General features: G+C 34.4%; 1 protein-coding gene across 3 annotated transcripts in view; it reads right to left on the reverse strand.

Annotated features, from left to right (window-relative positions):
* Window positions 1-2,010: 2,010 nt before the first annotated feature.
* Window positions 2,011-19,331, reverse strand: part of LOC113502474 (phospholipid phosphatase 2-like) — a 48,763-nt gene continuing 31,442 nt past the window's right edge. For all 3 annotated transcript variants that reach the window (XM_026884061.1, XM_026884069.1, XM_026884077.1), the window contains exons 2-7: window positions 15,656-15,749; window positions 6,758-6,912; window positions 6,168-6,382; window positions 4,894-5,020; window positions 4,273-4,455; window positions 2,011-3,905 (exon numbers count right to left, since the gene is read on the reverse strand). In XM_026884061.1, coding sequence (XP_026739862.1) covers window positions 3,780-3,905; window positions 4,273-4,455; window positions 4,894-5,020; window positions 6,168-6,382; window positions 6,758-6,912; window positions 15,656-15,749 — 900 coding nt within the window. In that variant the 3' untranslated portion in view covers window positions 2,011-3,779. The remainder of the gene's footprint in view (window positions 3,906-4,272; window positions 4,456-4,893; window positions 5,021-6,167; window positions 6,383-6,757; window positions 6,913-15,655; window positions 15,750-19,331) is intronic.

Genomic DNA, 19,331 nt, shown 5'->3' on the forward strand with positions numbered 1-19,331 from the left:
TAATCCAAATGATGTGTTTTTGCGTATTCGGATGTAAGGAACAGATATCCTTTTCCGTTTTCGGTCTTTTTGGGAGTCATATTTGAGGTGCAGTGCATAATGAATTTATTATCGATTTTTGTTTGAAACTCCTTGTTTTGTTTGAGTTATTTGAAAGGTAGATAAATGTCCCAAATAAATAAAGACATAGATGATAAAGGGAGAAGGTAGATGTTTTAACTTTTTCTTTCTTTCTACTTTCTTTCAACTACTTTCGCCGTTCACTTGCACGAAGAGCTTCAAGAAATCGTTTCTAACTTTTCTCCACTTTTCGTCAATTTCTTTTTTCTCCTGCATTGTCCTTTAAAACAACCTTTTAACTCATACCAATAAATAACTGTCTAATTCTCCAATAGTAATTAATTACAAGAGCTATCATTAGCTAAAACTGACCTAATAGTAGAATGTAAGACGTAGTACACTTTCCACGAAAACGAAACTAGAACTAATCACTATCACTCATAGTCGAGGAGTCAGACAAGTAACATGACACATCATCTTGACAATTAATTACAACAAGAACCACGAACTCTTAGACTAAGAGTGTTGCAGTTGTGGGAGCGAGATGGCGCTCTACAATGATGATAATGCCATCTCGCTTCCACGATGGTATCGATTATGCTTTGAGGGTTTTATACTAAGTGAGTTAGTCTATATTTGATAAAAGTGACGGCAAATCAAGTAGACATAAACATGTAACTTCTGACCCGAATCAATTTTATGATTAGATTGTATTTTTGGGACAAATAGAGATAGCTTTGTTTTAAGTTTAGTCAGAATTTAGGCGTCATCGTTGGAAATAAAATTATTATTCACTCACTATATCGTTACGCTCCCGTTTGGTAGCAGGGGTAGACAGAAGGGTAGCGAAAGTAAAAACATTTTCCCCGTTTATTTACATCATTTATGTTAGGTTTTTGCAATTTATTCTCCTTCCTTTTTTTTACGAATCCTATCGTAAGGATATCTAATATACTTATTTAGTAAGAATAATCATTGTGACGCAGAGGATTTCACAAACATTCAATAAGGAAAACCATTCCTTCATCACACAAACGATTTTCATACGCGGGTATCGAACCCGCGACACGTCATTCCCAGTGGGGTTGGCATGGTAACCACAACCACTCGTCTATTCTGCTGTAAGCTAGCATAGTTTTACACTTCTTCTTACCTTTCTGGCACCAGCAGAGATTTTTATAAAGGATCAATAACCGATTGGTTCATACCTATTTCACAACAATTACAACATCAAGCTCACACGGGAATCGAACCGGTGATGAGCAGCTTCCTTCTAGTAATAGCACATAATGGCTCTATGAGCGGTAGTCCTATAGTACGTGACCTATATTTGGCCCTTCGCCCTAAAGGACACGATTGCCGAAGTCGGATAACCCTGGCCCTATTTTAGCCAAAACAGGTAGTTGAGGAATATACCTTTATTTCTCATAAGAATTACAATTTTACATGAGAAAATAAACTAAATTAACATTAAAAACAAAACGTATAGTAGCACAGTTAGAGTAGATATCGTAACCTTTGCATGGGTAGCTGAGTGGTTGAGGCCACCACACCCAACCCGCTTTGCGCGACGTGGCGTGGGTTCGATCCCCGCGTAGGACAAGTATTTTTGTGATTCACAAATGCTTGTTCTGAGTCTGGGTGTCATTGTGCATGTGATTTGTATGTTTGTGAAACCCCCCGTGACAAAGGGATTAAATTCCTTAGTGCAGGATTCGTTTTTTAGATAGAAAAAAGACTAGCTGTTGCCCGCGGGCCTGTCCGCTATAAACCAAAATGCTAGCAGGATAAAAAAAACCTATCCTTTGTGCGAATCATGGTAATAAACTATCTGTGTACGAAATTTCGTCTAAATGAGTTCAGTGGTTTTTGCGTGACAGAGGAACAAACATACATACAAACTATCGCGTTTATAGCATTAGTAAGATGCATAAAATAAAACAACAAAAATCAATTTGAAAATATTTTTATTAACAAAATATTGCTATAATTCGTACCAAAAGTACCGGTCTACATTTCTTGGTCCCTTCCAAAAAACACTGCTTTTCTTTTGAGCAACATTTTTAAAACAATAAATATTTTAATAATACTGATCACTGAGTACAATATTGTACTCATTAAAATAATGATATGTACATCAATTTAATAATAATCTAATCTAAGAAGCATCGACGACGGTCCCTTTGTTATTAAATAAATTAAAAATGAGAAATCTATCAAAATATTGTACATAAAGAAATATTTTTGTATTTTACTAAATTCGCTATAGAAAATAAAACATGTCAAAACATACATTGATTTCTTGTCAAAATATATGGAAATATTATCGTAAATTTAATGGTTGATGTACAACCAATAGTGACATGGCTTAACACACCCTAACAAACTCGTAGGATTGCCAGTTTTCTCACGATATTTTCTTCATCATTTCTGGCTAAGAAATAATAACTTTATACAACAAAGAATACAGGAACAGCTTACATAATTTTCGGATCCATGAGCATGCACATGTGTGTATGGGATTTGAATCTATGGCCTCTGACCTGGTATTCCAACGGTCATGCCACTAAGCTATCACTGATAGTTGATATTATAGCACCAAAGAACACAAAAATAGTCAATTTAAATACTATCATCTACAAACTAAACAGTATTATTTAGGAATCCCAATGTTAGTGCTTATTTTCAGTGCTAGTGCTAGAACCTAAAAAACCATCATAAAAGTCAAAGCCTTATACATCCGAAGGCGCCATCACAAAATTACATCAAAATTTACACCAAAACATGTATATAATTTAAACTTAAAGTTAACTGAACTACCTAACTGGAAAGATATGGCGGTATTTTAAAACAGTTGCATTTCTTTTGATAAGTCATTTCGGTGTTCACAGGAATTTCTCGTTGTATTAAAACATACTTATTAGTCTAAAAGTATCAACTGTTCGTTGAAGTACAAATACAGAAAATTTAGCACGAAAAAAAGAGCTAAGGTCAAACTAAAATTGAAGAATCGACTCTAAGGCGATACGAGGTTCGCCGAGTCAGCTTATACAAAAATAAGAATATCCATATTCTTGAATATTAACCTACTTAAATACCTTAATTTTAGTACCCCAATATGCCATGGTGCAACCCGTGCAAAAATTATCCAACATTTAATAGTCACATGCAAATTCCCCCTGACAATCACAAAAACAGTACGACATTGAAGAGCGACTGACTGTCTGTCTGTAGCATTCACATCTTAATTTACATCCAATATCCATACACACTTACTCCCCAAATATATTTAAACCTTTAAGACAGCGTGCAGTCAACAGTTTGACACTCTTTGATACAAACAGGGGCGAATTTTATACGTTGGCCGTCCTAAGCCTACAAAATTATTACTCCCACATTTTTTATTAAGTAAAACAGTTTTCCTTTTGTTGCGGGGTAATTTTTAAATATTTTTCGTGAGTGTGACATTATAGCCACTTAGGTACACAAACGAAACAACTGCAACTTTAAAAAACTACCGAATTTTGTAGCCTTAGGGTGACCCTACGCAATATATAGGAAAACCCGCCCCTAGTAACAATACGATATCACGCTGTTAATTACTAACAATAAACCTAGCCTTTTTTGTCACTTCATTGTTAAGTTTAACAAAATCATCTCGTTCGTCTTTCTACCTATAGTCTCTATTTAACCCAGTCTTGATCCCTGCAGCACTGGTGTCACTGGGGCGCTGTGACGGGCCTTCTCTCGTCATAAAGTAGAGTCCCCACAGTCTGCTGACTCTCCTCTGATTTCAGGTCACTTGCCTTCGATTGGTCGCTTGAAAAGTCAGCGCATATTACAGCCTGAAATAATATGAAACAGATTAAAGGAGACTGCATAAGCGTGGTATGAAAAATTAAAAGAAAAACTGTCTTTAAATTGGTCTTCAAAATGTAATAAAAACACATCTGTGATTATTTGTACCTTCCTAAATTCAGGAATAAAAAAAGTTAATATAAAGATTGCCACTAGAGCTCTTTAAGTTAGTGGTACAGTAATTGTTCGTCGATCAAAAATTCGTTAAACTCAATTCATTTACAAAAAATTTGCCCAGACTATACTATACATATTCTCGTTCTCTAAACCGAATCGTCTTTATTGGATATATCCCAATCGGGTGATCTCTTAGTAAATGAACTCTCAGGCCAGTGTTTATAAGCCTATACTTACAGCATAAGCTGCAGTGGCGATTCCGATGACAGTGCCAACAAGCACATCCCACCAGTGGTGCCTGTGGTCTGTGATCCTGGTGAGAGAGCACGTGGCGGCGTACGCGAGGCAGCACAGCTGCAGCACCGGCACCGCAAACACGGAGCGAGAGCGCCAGTTGAACGCGCGCCGCTGGAGGTACCACTGTACAGCAAGAATTAGGTAGGATTAATAGAAGCTTTCCTTATTGTTCATAAGAAGGAGCGGAGTCAAGTCTGCCAAAAGCGAGGCTCCAATCACAAACTCTCCTCATGTTGCTTCCCAAAAAAATAGTGTTTTTTTGGAATTTAATCGGCTATTTTAAGTGGAATTATAAAGCCATAGCCATACATATCTTTTACGGCGTGTCCAGAAATGTGAATTCATACGAACATACGTAAAGACGATTCAAACTTAAGTGATACAACGGTTTACTCACTCACATTTATCGGGATCGCCCGACTAGTTGGACTCGCATCTGTACTGCCACTTTCGCTCATGGTCCGAAACTAGTATAGCGATCCCGACAAAAATGAATTTTACAGATGTCGCTACCAAATCTGATGTTGCACGTACTATTAAATTTTGTAATATAAACCTTACCGCGATAAAAAGTCCGCAATTGACGGACTGGGAGGCGTGTCCCGAGGGGAAGCTTCGGGATGCATCCATCTGGAGCATGCTCGAGTACTTGGTAGAAGTGCACGTGAATTCGCTCACATACTCAGAACTGTAAAAAGAAGAAAATTTATTAAACGATGCAATGGTTTACTCACGCGTATTTTTCGGAAATGCCCGACTAGTTTCGGCCCAACTGAAGTCCTTATTCATGAGCTGAGCAGCGGGCGAGCGAGTCGAACTAATAATGAATCAGTCTCACGATAGTTAGTTTAAAATAGAAGAAATTTATTAATGAATTTTATGAAGGGAATTCTATGCTGTGATAACACAACATACTAAAGTTAGCACTATCGCTCAATTATCGTTGTAAAGCATAATTCTGTTTTATAACTTGAATGAAAAGTATCCCACGTGTTGTTCTAAGCTATAATCCATCTCTGTGCGAAATATTATCAAAATCCGTTCAGTAGTTTTTGGGTGTAAGTGTAAAAATCATACAAACTTTCGCGTTTATAATATTAGGAGGATTATCATGCAAACAAGTCCAATTCAAATAATGTCAAATCAAAGAGTTATAATGGGTTAACTGTAACCAATACTAAAAATATTATAACCGGCTGTTAATATACATTATACCAATGATCATTTTTTCTTATTCTGACACATCATGCTTAAAAGTTTGCGGCCACCCCCAGAAAAAAAAATAAGTTAGGATCCATTGCAGATTTAAGAGAGCAACGTGTCAATAGTCTCATAAAATTCCATCTTATTAGTCAATTGTAGTACCCACGTCAATCCCCCGTTTAGATTAGAGGTCTGAGGTGTTTCAAGATCACACAATGTCAAATATATCACATCTAATATGACCATATTGCGGAAGTCGTAAAGTGAGCAGTCACTGACCGGTCAAATTGACTGACGAAAATGTCTTGTTGTTGTTTTGATTTTTGGTTCTAATAATAACAGTTTTTGGATAGCCCTGAACGAAATCCTATTGATGTTGGTGAAGTTACTTACAAGCGTAAATTAGGGGTAGTAGAGTAGTAGTCGACGATAGGTTGCTATTGCCTATATACTTAAGCTGTTTTAGAAGTCTTGAATCTTCTTAATCAAGATTATTATATCGTGTTAGTATCAATACATAACCGAGCAGCGCAGCTCTGTGGTAAAAAATGATATATCATGACCGGCAATGCATCACAACGTGTCCGATGTATTCCCATCGTTTAAATTAGCGTTAAAAAAATGTTCCTTACTCTTTGCAAGTCTTAGCGGCATCAGGCTCGCATAAAACCATGAAGGTCGGCCGAGGGTTCCCCATGATTCCTTTCATAACCTCGACGATGCCAATGTTCACGATAAATCCAAAGATGTAAGCCCGGTACAGATGGAACGTATTCTTAAGAGTCCGGCAAAATCTTGATCCACAGTCGATTTCCGAATCGAGGAAAATGAATTCCGTCATAAATACCTGAAAAGATTTTAATATAGAGAATTCATTGGTACGATCGTAGGTGATCAACTTAAAGGAAATTACAAAGAAGCTTATTTTTAAGCAGTGTTTTTTTAAAGTTCGTTTAAAAGCATGTCCCTTTTTTAAACGCAACTAGAAGGTAACTGGATGACATTGACGGAAGTCCGTTACGGCAAAATGGCGTCACGTTTCTGAATAAACATTTTTGATTTTTTCAATAGATTAACAAATCGATGAAATAAAATATTCAATTGAATAATAATGATAATTGCCGTCTCGTACAATAGCAAAAAACGCTAAAAAGTTTTCCTTCAATCGCGTATGACGATTAATACTAGGTTAAAGGCAATATGTATTGTAATTCCAACTTACCACAACGAGAGGCAACAGGAACACCGATGCCATGAGAAACTCCCCGGTGACTGTATCGCCATGAAACGGGAATGAGATATCAGGATCGTTGCAGTAGAAGCCCGACTTGTGGAACGGAATGACGCCCAGCTCGAAGAGCCAAACGAGGACCAGAACTGAGGAAAACATTATTATTAATAGGTTGTTCGTCTAAGTGTGAGGAGAAATCAACGGATTAAATTCAGGGCAAATCTAATATAAGGACCACCCGAACTAGGTTTATTTCAAACCTTTGTTTTGGATTTGCATTGCATATCAGAATATTTTAGACATGATCTTCGCACTTTTAAAGTATTTAAACTATGAAGGACTTGTCTTACGCAACATCTATGTACATCAGACAGTAGAACCTGTAATATAACGTCATACAGAAACTCAGAATCAAAAAGAATATTGAGAAAAACTATAAGGAAGCTAAGCTAGTCCACCTACTTAAAAAAAATGAGCAACGATTACCACAACAAAATAACAGCCGGCGAACCCAGACTATTATCTAACCAAGCAATTTGTCCCCGTGACATTGTATTGGACATCAACCTCTATTAGCCAATTTATTCGCTGATCCCCCAAACAGATTATTTGGGGTTCAAAGTCAATGCCAAACAACCAGGAAGACGATGAACGAGCCAGGAAAGACTGGTTGTAATGACTATACCTTGAGTAAGTCAACTGGTCCCAAGGTATTGACGGGTGTTTTTGATTGTGGGTACCAGGAAGTATTACCCTGAAGTTTAGGAGGACTATTATGTTGGATTTATATCATAGTGTCTCGTGGGAACACAAAGCAACAAGTTTGGAAATAGATCTAAAAGAAAACTTGAATGAATGAATGCTCAATTAAATTCTGGGTTTTTGTTTGCACTGTGCTGATGTACTGTTATAAGTTAGGAATCAACTGGAGCTGTTACATCCAAATATATTGAAAAAGGCTGAGCAGTTAACGTTAACTCTCCAACCCTTCACCGCTTCATGATCTAGATGCAGGAGAAGAAACAAAAAGCTCCTCAGCCACAATATCTTCGGAAGTGACAGGATAAATAATTTCATAAGCCTGGCTTTTGAAATACTAGTGCGAATCGCGTTGCAGTCAAACGCCCGCGGTCCACCACGTGCCCAGTGCGGGATCCTGATTGGATTACACAATACCTGTGTCACTCCAGTCAGACTGTATGCATTGTGATGTAATGGAGTACAGGCTGTTCTATTTTGTCGTGGAGTAACATCAAACGAAACAGACTTTGGTATTACAGACAAGTTTAAAACAAGGCAAAAAGAAGGAATTTTTTTCGGGACGTCCGAAAATTTCCAGCTTTAATAACTACATGGGAAGCAATACAATAAATAACTATAGGTATCTATAGCAACAACTACTACGACTAACTTAATACGAGTTATATTTCAGATTCAGTTTTCGATAATACGATAATTAATCAGAGTCCATTTGAAAAGAACAGTTTCAAGAAGTTCTATCACGCTTTTAAAAAAGATATTAAACAAACTATAATCTACCTGTTGTTAGCTAGATCTAGATCAAAATAGCTAGATCAAAGCTCAAACCTTTCCCTTATAAAAATAGGCCTATGCCCAACAGTGGGGCATCTATAGGCTTGTATTATTATTACATTTCATCACAGCTATTCTTGTTTCTTCTTTTCCAACAAACAATCCACGCGTTTTTCATTAAGCGAAAAACGAAATAGCCCCAGTATATAAGTGGAAGAATGTTGTACAGATTACAGCTAGTGACGTAACACTACAATAGAGTAATGCAGTTCATCCGGTCCGGGTTCATCCTGCACGGACCACGTTGGGACCCGCGTGGCAAGCTGCGTGGCTTTACACGTTCCTACGACCGATAGCGAAGGGCGTAATTGAAAGATTGAATGTCGTAGTGGGTGAGGAATGTTTCTGGTAAGAGGAAAAATGTTGGATATGAGAATTTGAAAATTTTGCTAAGCTTCAATCGGAAGTCTAGGCATAGAGTTATTTTTGTATTAATTGTAAATGTTTAATAAATAATTAAAAGTATTTTTTGAGAAATAAGTATGTAATTTTATATCTAGTACAAAAATATGGTTTCTGTGCGTTACTAAAACATCATTTCATGATAGTCAAGTTATAACTGTAATTCGCAAGTTACAAGTACGCTTGCCGCCGCTACTCGATAACAGATGGCGCTGTAAACCATCTTGTTTTACGATACAAAGTTATGCACCCAATTGAGTAATAAGTACATCGAGTGAAATCACACTATTAACGCTTATCTTGAATCAAATCACTATGACTTATGGTTTTTATATGTTAATTCCGTTCATTCATAAGAAAAAGGCTATAATTATCGACGCGCTCACGAATATAACAACAATTATTCGGGAATCGATTACACTCGATAATGACCGTTAAATCGAGAGCCATAAATAGGTATCGATTAAAATACCACTTGAACCGCAGCTTGGACGGTTCGGCGGGAAAGCGTGAGGCGGTAGATTTATATATAGGGTGCACGGAATTGTTGATGGCTATCGAATTAATTAGGAACCTGTAATTAATTACATTCTTAAATAATTAATTGTTATTGAAAATATTTTAGCTTCTTTTGTGTTTTACTACGTTCTTGTTTTTGAACATGTTCGTTTTCTTAAACTTTTTTTACTACTGAATATTAATCGGATTTTCTTATTCAATAAAATTGCATAATTGGATGAAATAAGAACGAAAAGAAAAGAACGCTAACGGAAAAGATGAACGGATGTCAAAAATGTGTGCTTTCTGTTTTATAAATTCACTGTCGAATACTAAAGTATTTATTGTTAACAACCAAAAACCGTCTTCCGAATAACTTGTAGAATGTACTGTTACCAATTTGTAATGAGGTTCGATTCCCGGTTGGGTGAGTTCGGTGCATTCCATTATCAGGGATGTCGCCTCGCCAAAAATGTCGGTAACAACAAAGATGGCGCGGATGTGTCATAAAGGTGGAATGCCACTGGATCTGTTACTTTAATTAATCTTTTGATTTCGAAAAATGTTAGATTGAGTATGGCTCGAAATAAAATAATATTTTATATTGAACGATTTACTATGTAGGGATGGAGGCAACAAAAAATAGAAACTGGCAAAATAATACTTTAGACTAAAGTACGCGTCGTGTTGCGAGTTCGATTCCGGGAATGGGAAAATTATTTTTGGGATCCATGAATTTAATTGCTTGCATTAAATTTAGATGTTCCACGACACTGGGATTTAAAACATTAAAAAAATCCCGTCCATACCTACGTATGGAAGATTTAACCAGTTATAGATTACCTTAAAGGACCTGTTTAACACACGATTATAGCAAGATTTTATTTCTGAGGTCTTTTTATCGATACCACAAGTATATAATCAATATTTAACGGAGCTTAAATATTGAAAGACTTTAGCTCATAAGGTTTTAAAGAAAATTATAGGTCGGATGAGATGAATTGCATCAAGGTTACTTTTTCGGTAAAAAATATGGAGTGAGCATTTTTTGGAAAATTATGAAGAGAGTTTAATAAATATGACTTAAATTTCTAAAATGGGATCTTATAATGGATCCCTAAGCAATCAAATATGTGTCGTAAAACAAAGACATTTAATCATGTTGCCTACAATTAAGTTACATTCAACACTTTCATATTTATTAAGTAAATAGTTTTAATTATTGAAGGCGAAAACATCAAACAATAAAATACGTATTGCTTAGGGTTGTAGGTTGTGGTATGGTAGGTATAGTTCGGTAAGTACCAACGCGTAATAACTCCACTAAATGATTCATTATTGTCATAAAAATAACACAATATTACCAAACTTTTAAAACACATGTAAACTAAAAAATACGTTACAACATTAAACTACAATCGTTCTATTTTTAATCTAATGATCTATAATTTTGTCCTAATTAACGCTCACTTTGTGTCAAAACTGTCAAAAGGTCGTCGACACGATGTCTTTTTTTTTTCGTTTCAGTAAACAGTTGACTGCGATTGCATGCATTCTGCCACATGCGGCGTTCTGCCAGATGGGACTTTAAATGATTTTAAACTTTTTTTTATTCGTTACTTTCATGAATATTTATTTTGAGTACCTATATTTAGTAATCGAAGGGCATCTTTCTTGGAAAATTAATGAAACGTGAGTAAAGAAATATAATAAATAAATTATAGGCTTTTAATATTTCATTAATGTAATATTTCAAAAGTAATTTTGTGGCAGCTTTGATTTTTAGTTTGGCCCCTGAGGAAAGTATGTTGTCAGACACGCGGTGTCCGTCATGGCGTTCAACGTGTTAAAAGTAAGATTGCTGAATAATTAATAGTTATGCAGGTTTACTGACGCGTATTTATCAGGATTACGGATAACTCCACTAGTTTCGGACCCAACTGAAGCTGATGCGGCAGCTCATGATTACGGACTCCGTGGTTCCTCGGATAAAACGCGTGAACAAATCGATATTAAATTAATAAAATATGGTGGTTGCTTAGGTTTACGCGAATGTTAGACATTGAAATGAAACCACTTTTATGGATTTTATCGCGGTTTAATTTTAGATTTTAGTTCCCGACGTTTCGAAAATCCGTTAAAGTAGTTTCATTTCAATTAATGTCATTTATACATCTCATGAAATTCAAAATGATATATGACACCTCCCTCTAGGCTTTGCCCAGCAGTGGGGCCATTACAATCCGGAATTAAATTAGTTTAACACAATTAAAACAACCACAAACGGCCACAAAGCTATTTATAAATACACAAATCTTGCTGCTGCTTGCTGTTAATCAAATACCGTAATTATTTACTTAGAATTGTGCGTCAATAAATGAGAAACTTGTTGGGTGTGTTAGTTTTCAATCATACTAAAAACGTTTATGTAATACGAGCTGTTGCCCGCGACTTCGTCCGCGTGGCTAGAATATATAAGTTATGATCTATACCTGCCCTGTTTTTTCCACATTTTCCATTGTATCTTCGCCCCTATTAGTCGCAGCGTGATGGTTTATAGCCTAAAACCTTCCTCGATAAATGGTTTATTCAATAAAAAAAGAATTTTTCAATTTGAACCAGTAGTTCCTGAGATTAGCGCGTTCAAACAAACAAACCAACTCTTTAGCTTTATATATTAGTATAGAGTATAGAGTGATTACGCCATGCTGGCGCCATAATCAATACATTGATTGATAACTTAACAGTTAGCTTGAAATTTCCTATACTTAAAGAGGAATAGTAATAGTCGCAAACCTACTTAAAATAAACACTTTCATTGCTTTCATGTTTCCTTGTCTAAAATAATACTCAGCTTTTCCTAGTTAATAAGAGCTTTAACTGCATAAACTTAAATATGTTTGAAAACAAGGTACAAGCTACTTCTATGCACAATTTAATCAAAATTGATCCAGCTATTTTAGCGTGAAAATATAACGAACTGATATCCACATAATTATGGTCATTTTACGCTTATAAACTTTCGCTTCTATAATGAGATTTTTTTTTTATAAAAAAAAACTCATTAGTCCCTCAGTTAGATTATTGAAAAGTATGAGATACGATTTTTTTCCTTTTTCAGAAAAACTAGAATTGACAAAGATTAACTGCTTTAAAGTTTAGGAGAGGGGGCTTGTGACGTAACGATAGAGTAAAATTTATACACAATCGTGACGTCACGCGTAAGTTTCATTCACTGTAATTTTGTCAATTTATGTTTGCGGGACAAATAAAACAATACGTATTCTTTATTATACAAAAAAGTACAAGACGGACTATTATTATGACTATATTAAATAGTAGTTAGGTTAGGTTAAGAAAGAAGTATCGTGTTTAAATACACTACAATGAAAGACGAAAATCTTTTTTATCTATTAGATATTTTATGACAACCCTTAATCCAGTGGGGCCAACACATGTGCAACAAAAAAGGTTAGTTTTTGCTCATAACTACGTGTTATGTATTAATCTATTTTTAATTATTGTAAGAAAGTTATGAATGATAAGCGATATTCTATTTGGTTTTTGGTCGGTTTGGTATTCCGTCCTTTTGTCTTCGAAAACAATGAATTCAAAAGAAAAGACAGCGAGGCTCAGAAAAATATAGAAAAAAAAGTATTTAGTGTGATGGAGTAACTACAGAACAACAATTAACATTATTGTAATTGGGGTTTAATCACATGAGAATTTTTGATATCTATATTATAATGACGCATAAAATCATTGGCATGTACGAACATAATTAATTTGTGTAAATGAATACTTATGTGCGTAGAGACACACAGCAAATGTGAGTACTTAACTATGGAATAAGTAATAATAAACTTTAGTTTATGTTGATTTCCTTTCACTCTTTCCTTCACTTTGTTACCAGATGATAGGTATGAAACGCACATTATTCACAAATGACGGAAACTTCAATTTGTAGAAACAAAAAAACAGTTCAGTAGTTACTGGGGGTAACCCTACGTTAAAAACTCTTTAAGGTAACCTCTTTTTTTTAATTATGGTCTAGTTATTTTTGGGTTTGTAAAGTAACCCCATGCTTATGCAAACTTTACTTTAAAAATATTGTTTTTTTTTTTTAATTTTCCCATTTTGTTTGATTGAAAGAAAGATAATTATTGTATATTACCTGGAAATACCTTTATTTCCAATACGTAGGTATTATTTCCTTTCTTCCTCATTCCTTTCGAAACGTTTTGGCCAACGAATTTTCCTAATAACGCGACGCCAGGGAAAATTTACAAAACCCATGTAATTATTAATTGAACCAATTTAATACGTATGTATACTTATTTTGACGTATATTATAGTTTTATTCTGCTTTTGCCTACTGCGACTGCGTATAGCTTAATTGTCACTGACGTAATTTAAATTGTCAATTTACAATTTAATTTACGTCACTTAACGTCACGTAAACTTGAAATAATTAAAAAAAATGCGCCTATAATTATTCCGGTGACAGATTTGCGAATCTGGGTGCTGTTTACTGTAGTTTGACATTCAAAAAGTGCTACAAAAAGTAGCTTAATTTGAATAACCGATTTCTATTATGAGGTCTTTGAAGAAAGCAGTAAGTAGGTACCTCCCTATGGAAGCAGAAACTGGGGTGAAAAATAAGTAAAAGAATGACTTTGCTTTTGTTCCAAGTAACTTATGGCATCATACGACAATATCTTTTTCACGCTTAAAAATATGAGATATAAGGCACACATCATTTACAAAGGAATTGAGAACCTCCCACATTTTCAGTCGGTTGAAAATCGGCTTCATAAATATGAAAATAACTACAAAACACATAAAGTGGAGAAAAACCTACAATTTTATTTTATTCAATATTATTCGATGTGGAACTAACCACTTGTTTACTCGCCTAAACGATAAATAAGGATATTACACGTTTAATGAAGGAAAATTACATTATCCTTATGCAATTATAATTCAATATTTATAATAATTATGAGTGTTTAGCTCTCGATAAAGATGCTTAATGCCGGTTAAGTACCGGATTTTATTTTATAATTATATCCACATTTTAAAATCCCTCATTTCTAAGTGTGAAACTTGTTAATATCATTATTTATTGCAAATATGTTTTAATAGCTCTCCTTCCTATTGTTAATTGTTGTTTCTCTTCATTAATTTTAATCGAAAATCATGCCAAAAAGGTTCAGGTAAATATTGTACGAAATCAACTAGAAATACCTTATAAGACCGAACAATTTCTACGAACACAGTATTCCTTTCTGTCTAGATATTGTTTCTTTCGAAACTATAGTTTTATTTGCAGATAAAAAAAAATTAAGTAGGTACCACAACTCATTATGAATATATGTCTAATATAATTCTCATGTATGGTACTAGACATTGTTTACACGTTAACAATATCTAGGACCACCCACAGTTTACTACTAGATATTAAATGATCAATAAACTATTACAAATTACTTCGCGGAGAACAAATAGAGTTGTAAAGCATTCGAATGTGTTCATGCCACACACAGACACCGTTAAATATCATGTTTATTACTAGTATTCAGTGGAAATAAATATGCCTTTATATATTTTCCTTACGAGCAAACATACTAAAATAAATATACGTGTAAAACTTTTAGATATAGGTACAGATACTATTGCATCATCTGGTTCTTTCATGAAAAACGAAATGATAAACTATGAAGATGACTAAATTCGTTACAAAAATACTGAAAACTTTTAATTTTTAATCAAATAAAAATAACACCGTAGAATAATCCTTAAACACTACATTATAAAGTTTAAAATAACCTACCAAAAATTTCTTCCAAAAATAAATCAACTGTATTTATTATAACTGGCAACATTATATCTGTCTTCGTTTTAATCAGACGGCGGCCATTTTCGGTAGTCAACATTATATCATTAATTTTTATTTTATTCGTGTCCGTTAATTAGTTTCATCCGTTATTGGATAAATTTCAATTAATTGAATAATTTATTCGGTGAATCCAGCTTCTTTATTGGGCATGCGATTACAAGCACAGTTTCGTGAAGTTGAACCGTATATCAATCCGTATACCACACACGTTGACGGTATTATTATTTATTAATACTAAAATTCAGTATGTTTCTTAAAAATAGCTTAAGATACTTATTTTACTACATGAATACTGTTTTCAGCACAGTCGGTGTCATAAGTGAAAGCACTTTCTAGCGTGACTGCCCGTAACGACTGTCAAAGACGTACGGAAAACAGCCGGGACCCATAATTTAACTTACTTACCTACTTTACCTTCCGAAACACGGAGGAACTCACCTGTGATCGTTCAACTTATCTAGGTATAGCTTAGACACGAGGTAAGATAAAATACTTACTGAATAATAACAATGGGATATCAAACCCCAGAATCCACCAGAGACTGCGGCCCTTCGCACACACGCCAGAAGACTGTGATTCTAGATCCCGCCTCTGAAAAAAAAAAACAAATGAAATTAGTACGTTAATACTAAAGTATTCCATGTACTTAAAAACTTATTACTGGCACAAAAAAAAACATATTTTAACCCTTGTGGAAAAAAATATTAAAATCCTAGGTACCTAAACTAAAATTTTAATTAGTCATTGTGCATAATGTAGCTGAGAAAACTCCCGACGAGAATGGCCTTAAAAAAAGCTAGATCAAAATCGTTTCGTCTGTTCGAGAGCTTCGATGTCACAGACGGGCACACACATATAAGTCATCCTTACATTTATTTTCTCATCTCTCTCCCTTGGCCTTATTCCGTGTAAACGTCGCAAAACTTCTCAATAGGGACTGGGTATAAGGAGTAAAATTTTAAGTCCGAATTAATAAATATTTAAAAAATATTAAGTTATTTTTTTCCTTTTGCTAAACAATAAAAATTTACCTAAGTCAAATGCTTAAATGCCACACTCAAGTCTGATCAATATACGTTTGCGGGAGAAAATAAAAATATGAAGAAAATAATTTCCTCAACCCTCTATTTGACAGTGAAGTACCTTCTTCTAATACTCGTCATCTCAACTTCTTAAAGACACTGAAAGACTTTTAACCAACCATAAAGCATTCCATTAGAAGTCTATAAATGGAATATAAAGTACTCGTTGAAGTAAAAAGTCAATAAGTTGAAAAGTATTCACTTAATCCCAACTTGAAAGCCGGCTAAGCCACGCGTAAAAGTCGGATTACCTCAGACCCTTTCAGCGCAAGGTTGGTGAGACCTTGGCGCTGTGACCTTCCAAGGTCGAAGGGCTGACCTTAAACGAATGCTAGGGTAGTGACCTCACCACAAAAGAGTTGGAGACAAAAGGTTAACTTGACACTTCATGAGAATACTTGTGATGTGTCAGATAGAATGTATTGTTTCTAATCTCTCTTTTTGTTGACCATATGGCATTGCATTTTATAAGTTCTGCTATTTTCTTGATTTTTTTTTGTTTTAGCGTTCCGCTGTGTAGAAATAGTCTAGTCTAGTCCAATTTAAACGTTGAAAAACAAAGTATTAAAAAAAATGACAACTTCCATTTTTTGTGTCCTGTCCAAAAATCAAAGAATCCATTATTAATTTGTCCACTTTACCAAAACTCCAACTTAACCAAGATTTAAATGCGGATTGACAAAATGGCGGATTTCAAAATGGCGTCCATCTACTCAAACTTAGAATACTGTATACATTGTCATACGAACCCGGTCTAGATTTGTACCTACGTATAGTAAATATCGTAGGGTCTGAATTTTACAGCCGTTTGCGTTTTAGATCCTTTCTCTGTTTATTCAGGGTAGATTTAAATGGGAACACAAGTACGTAAGTACAAAATTTTGTATTAAAACTTGGTAAATATTAGGTAATTCGTAACTGAGTTTAGTAGTAGTCGTCAGCGAATTTAAACAAGAGTTAAGTTACGAATTCAGGTTACCTGAAACTCATTTCGGATTAACATAAGACCCTTTGTGCATTATTAAAAGAACAGGTACTTAAGGATTTTCTAGAACTTTTTTGTTATCTAACTGGACTAAGTTTTCTCTTCTCTCTCGTCGAAATCTAAATCAGCTGACATTTGTTTTCACGGTTATCAAATTCACGTCTTTTACTTTAATAACGAGGCTTTCTCACGAGTTATTTTTTTAATTTAAATTTACATATATCTAAGAATTTATTGCAATTTTGGCTTGTCATAATAACATGTCATGTTTTTGTGTATTATGTAATATTTATCGAAGTTTCAAACATAGATTATATGTACTAACGTTTCTCTGAGTACATACTCGAATGATAACAGATGAGTAATTGTATCAACACTATCATTATGTCAAATTTCCTGACACATGCTTACAAAATATATCCGGCAATGACTATTAAATATGACCGAAAATATATAGGCTTGACAGTTATCTACTTAAAAATATGTACCTACATATTTATCTTCAGCAATGAGTCTTTTTAATTGTGTAAGTACCGAAAAAGTACTGAAGGCGTGATGAAAAAAATAAAAGAAATGGAATTGGAAAATGAGTCTTGATAAAACTTTAACAGACTGTATAATGGAAATGATGACCTGTTAGTCGCATCTTCGAGGTGAAGCTAAACTTAGCTACCAAACTTGGTACGGCCATAAATTCGATGGGTGCCCAAGTATCGTATATTTGTCTTTACCCTATTTATACCGAATATTCAGTGGAGCGATTCCGACTCACACTTGGCCGGTTTTAATAATCTGCAATATTCTCACTATAGGGATCATAACTACCTTTTTGAATTTATGAACCTACATCTTGTCATCTATGAATTACCCTATGATCAACTGGTAGAGAACGCTTTCATTAAGTCCGCAATTGTACATTGTTTATACATAATAATATAATATAATATATTCGAAGTTTTGGTAAAATAAATAAATAAAATTTAAGGATAGTCGGATACTGAATGGACACACCGTTGACGTACACACGTACAGAAAAACAAACAAATAAACAATAAAAAAAAAAAAAAAAAGAAATGCAGATCGGTTAATATTTAAATTACAATATAATTACTTGTTACAGAAACTGAGCTTGTTAAGCGAGGATTCGTATCACGACTTTTTGTCGCAGTTACATTGCAAAGTCGGACATTTCGAATAAATCTTAAAGCGAAAAGCTCTATCGTACATAAATTACACTCGTTTGTACATCTGTCATTGTTACTCTTCGAAATTCAGATTTAGTCATCGCACGCGTTTGAGATTTAATTAGGGAAAGTCAAAATCTGTTGCAGGCATGTAAGGCTCACTTATTTGAGTCCGAAAAAATATCTTTTTTAAGAAAACTTTTTTTTTAATATTGTGCATTTTAGGTAATAAAAGTTTTACAAGACAAGGGAATACAGTGAATCCAAAAAAAATACATTTTGTATCATGCAATAAATCAAAGTCTAAAAAAATACAATGATGAAATGAAATCATTTATTCTGCAAATAGGATATTTCATCACTTTTACATGTCTTTTATGAGAACGCTGGAGCCGACATTTCCTATCTGACTACCCTGAGAAGAAATGTCGAAACAAACTCAGGGGTCGTAGTCTCTTTTAAAGTCCAGACAATTTTAAAATGCGAGTAACGATGACACGAGATGGCGCTGTGTGAAAGTTGTGGAATGTATTACATAAAATAATTATAATATAATCTTATAAGACTTCTCGTAACGAACAACTTCCGATCTGTCAATACAGATTTAAATACCGGTATTAAAGTCGGCTAATCACCGATTATGAGCGATTAGTTGATCGAGTTGTAACGACAAATGAGTACAGCTTCCCACGCAAGTTTTGTTTATTTTAAGTTTGTTGCGACATCAGATATTTTAACAACTTTTGTGACTTTGGGTATTACATCAGAATATTGTGTAGGTGTTAAAATTAGGTTTGTTTCCTTACATCTTGTATGGAGACAGTTTTACGTAAAATTATATGTGAAAGGAGTAAGTGTATGCAGTTCTATATGTACGAGCTTTAGATAAAACCGATTTTCAAAATTCCTAAAGCTTCTCGAC

Source organism: Trichoplusia ni, chromosome 2, assembly GCF_003590095.1.
Source record: "Trichoplusia ni isolate ovarian cell line Hi5 chromosome 2, tn1, whole genome shotgun sequence".
Taxonomy (NCBI): Eukaryota; Metazoa; Arthropoda; class Insecta; order Lepidoptera; family Noctuidae; genus Trichoplusia; species Trichoplusia ni.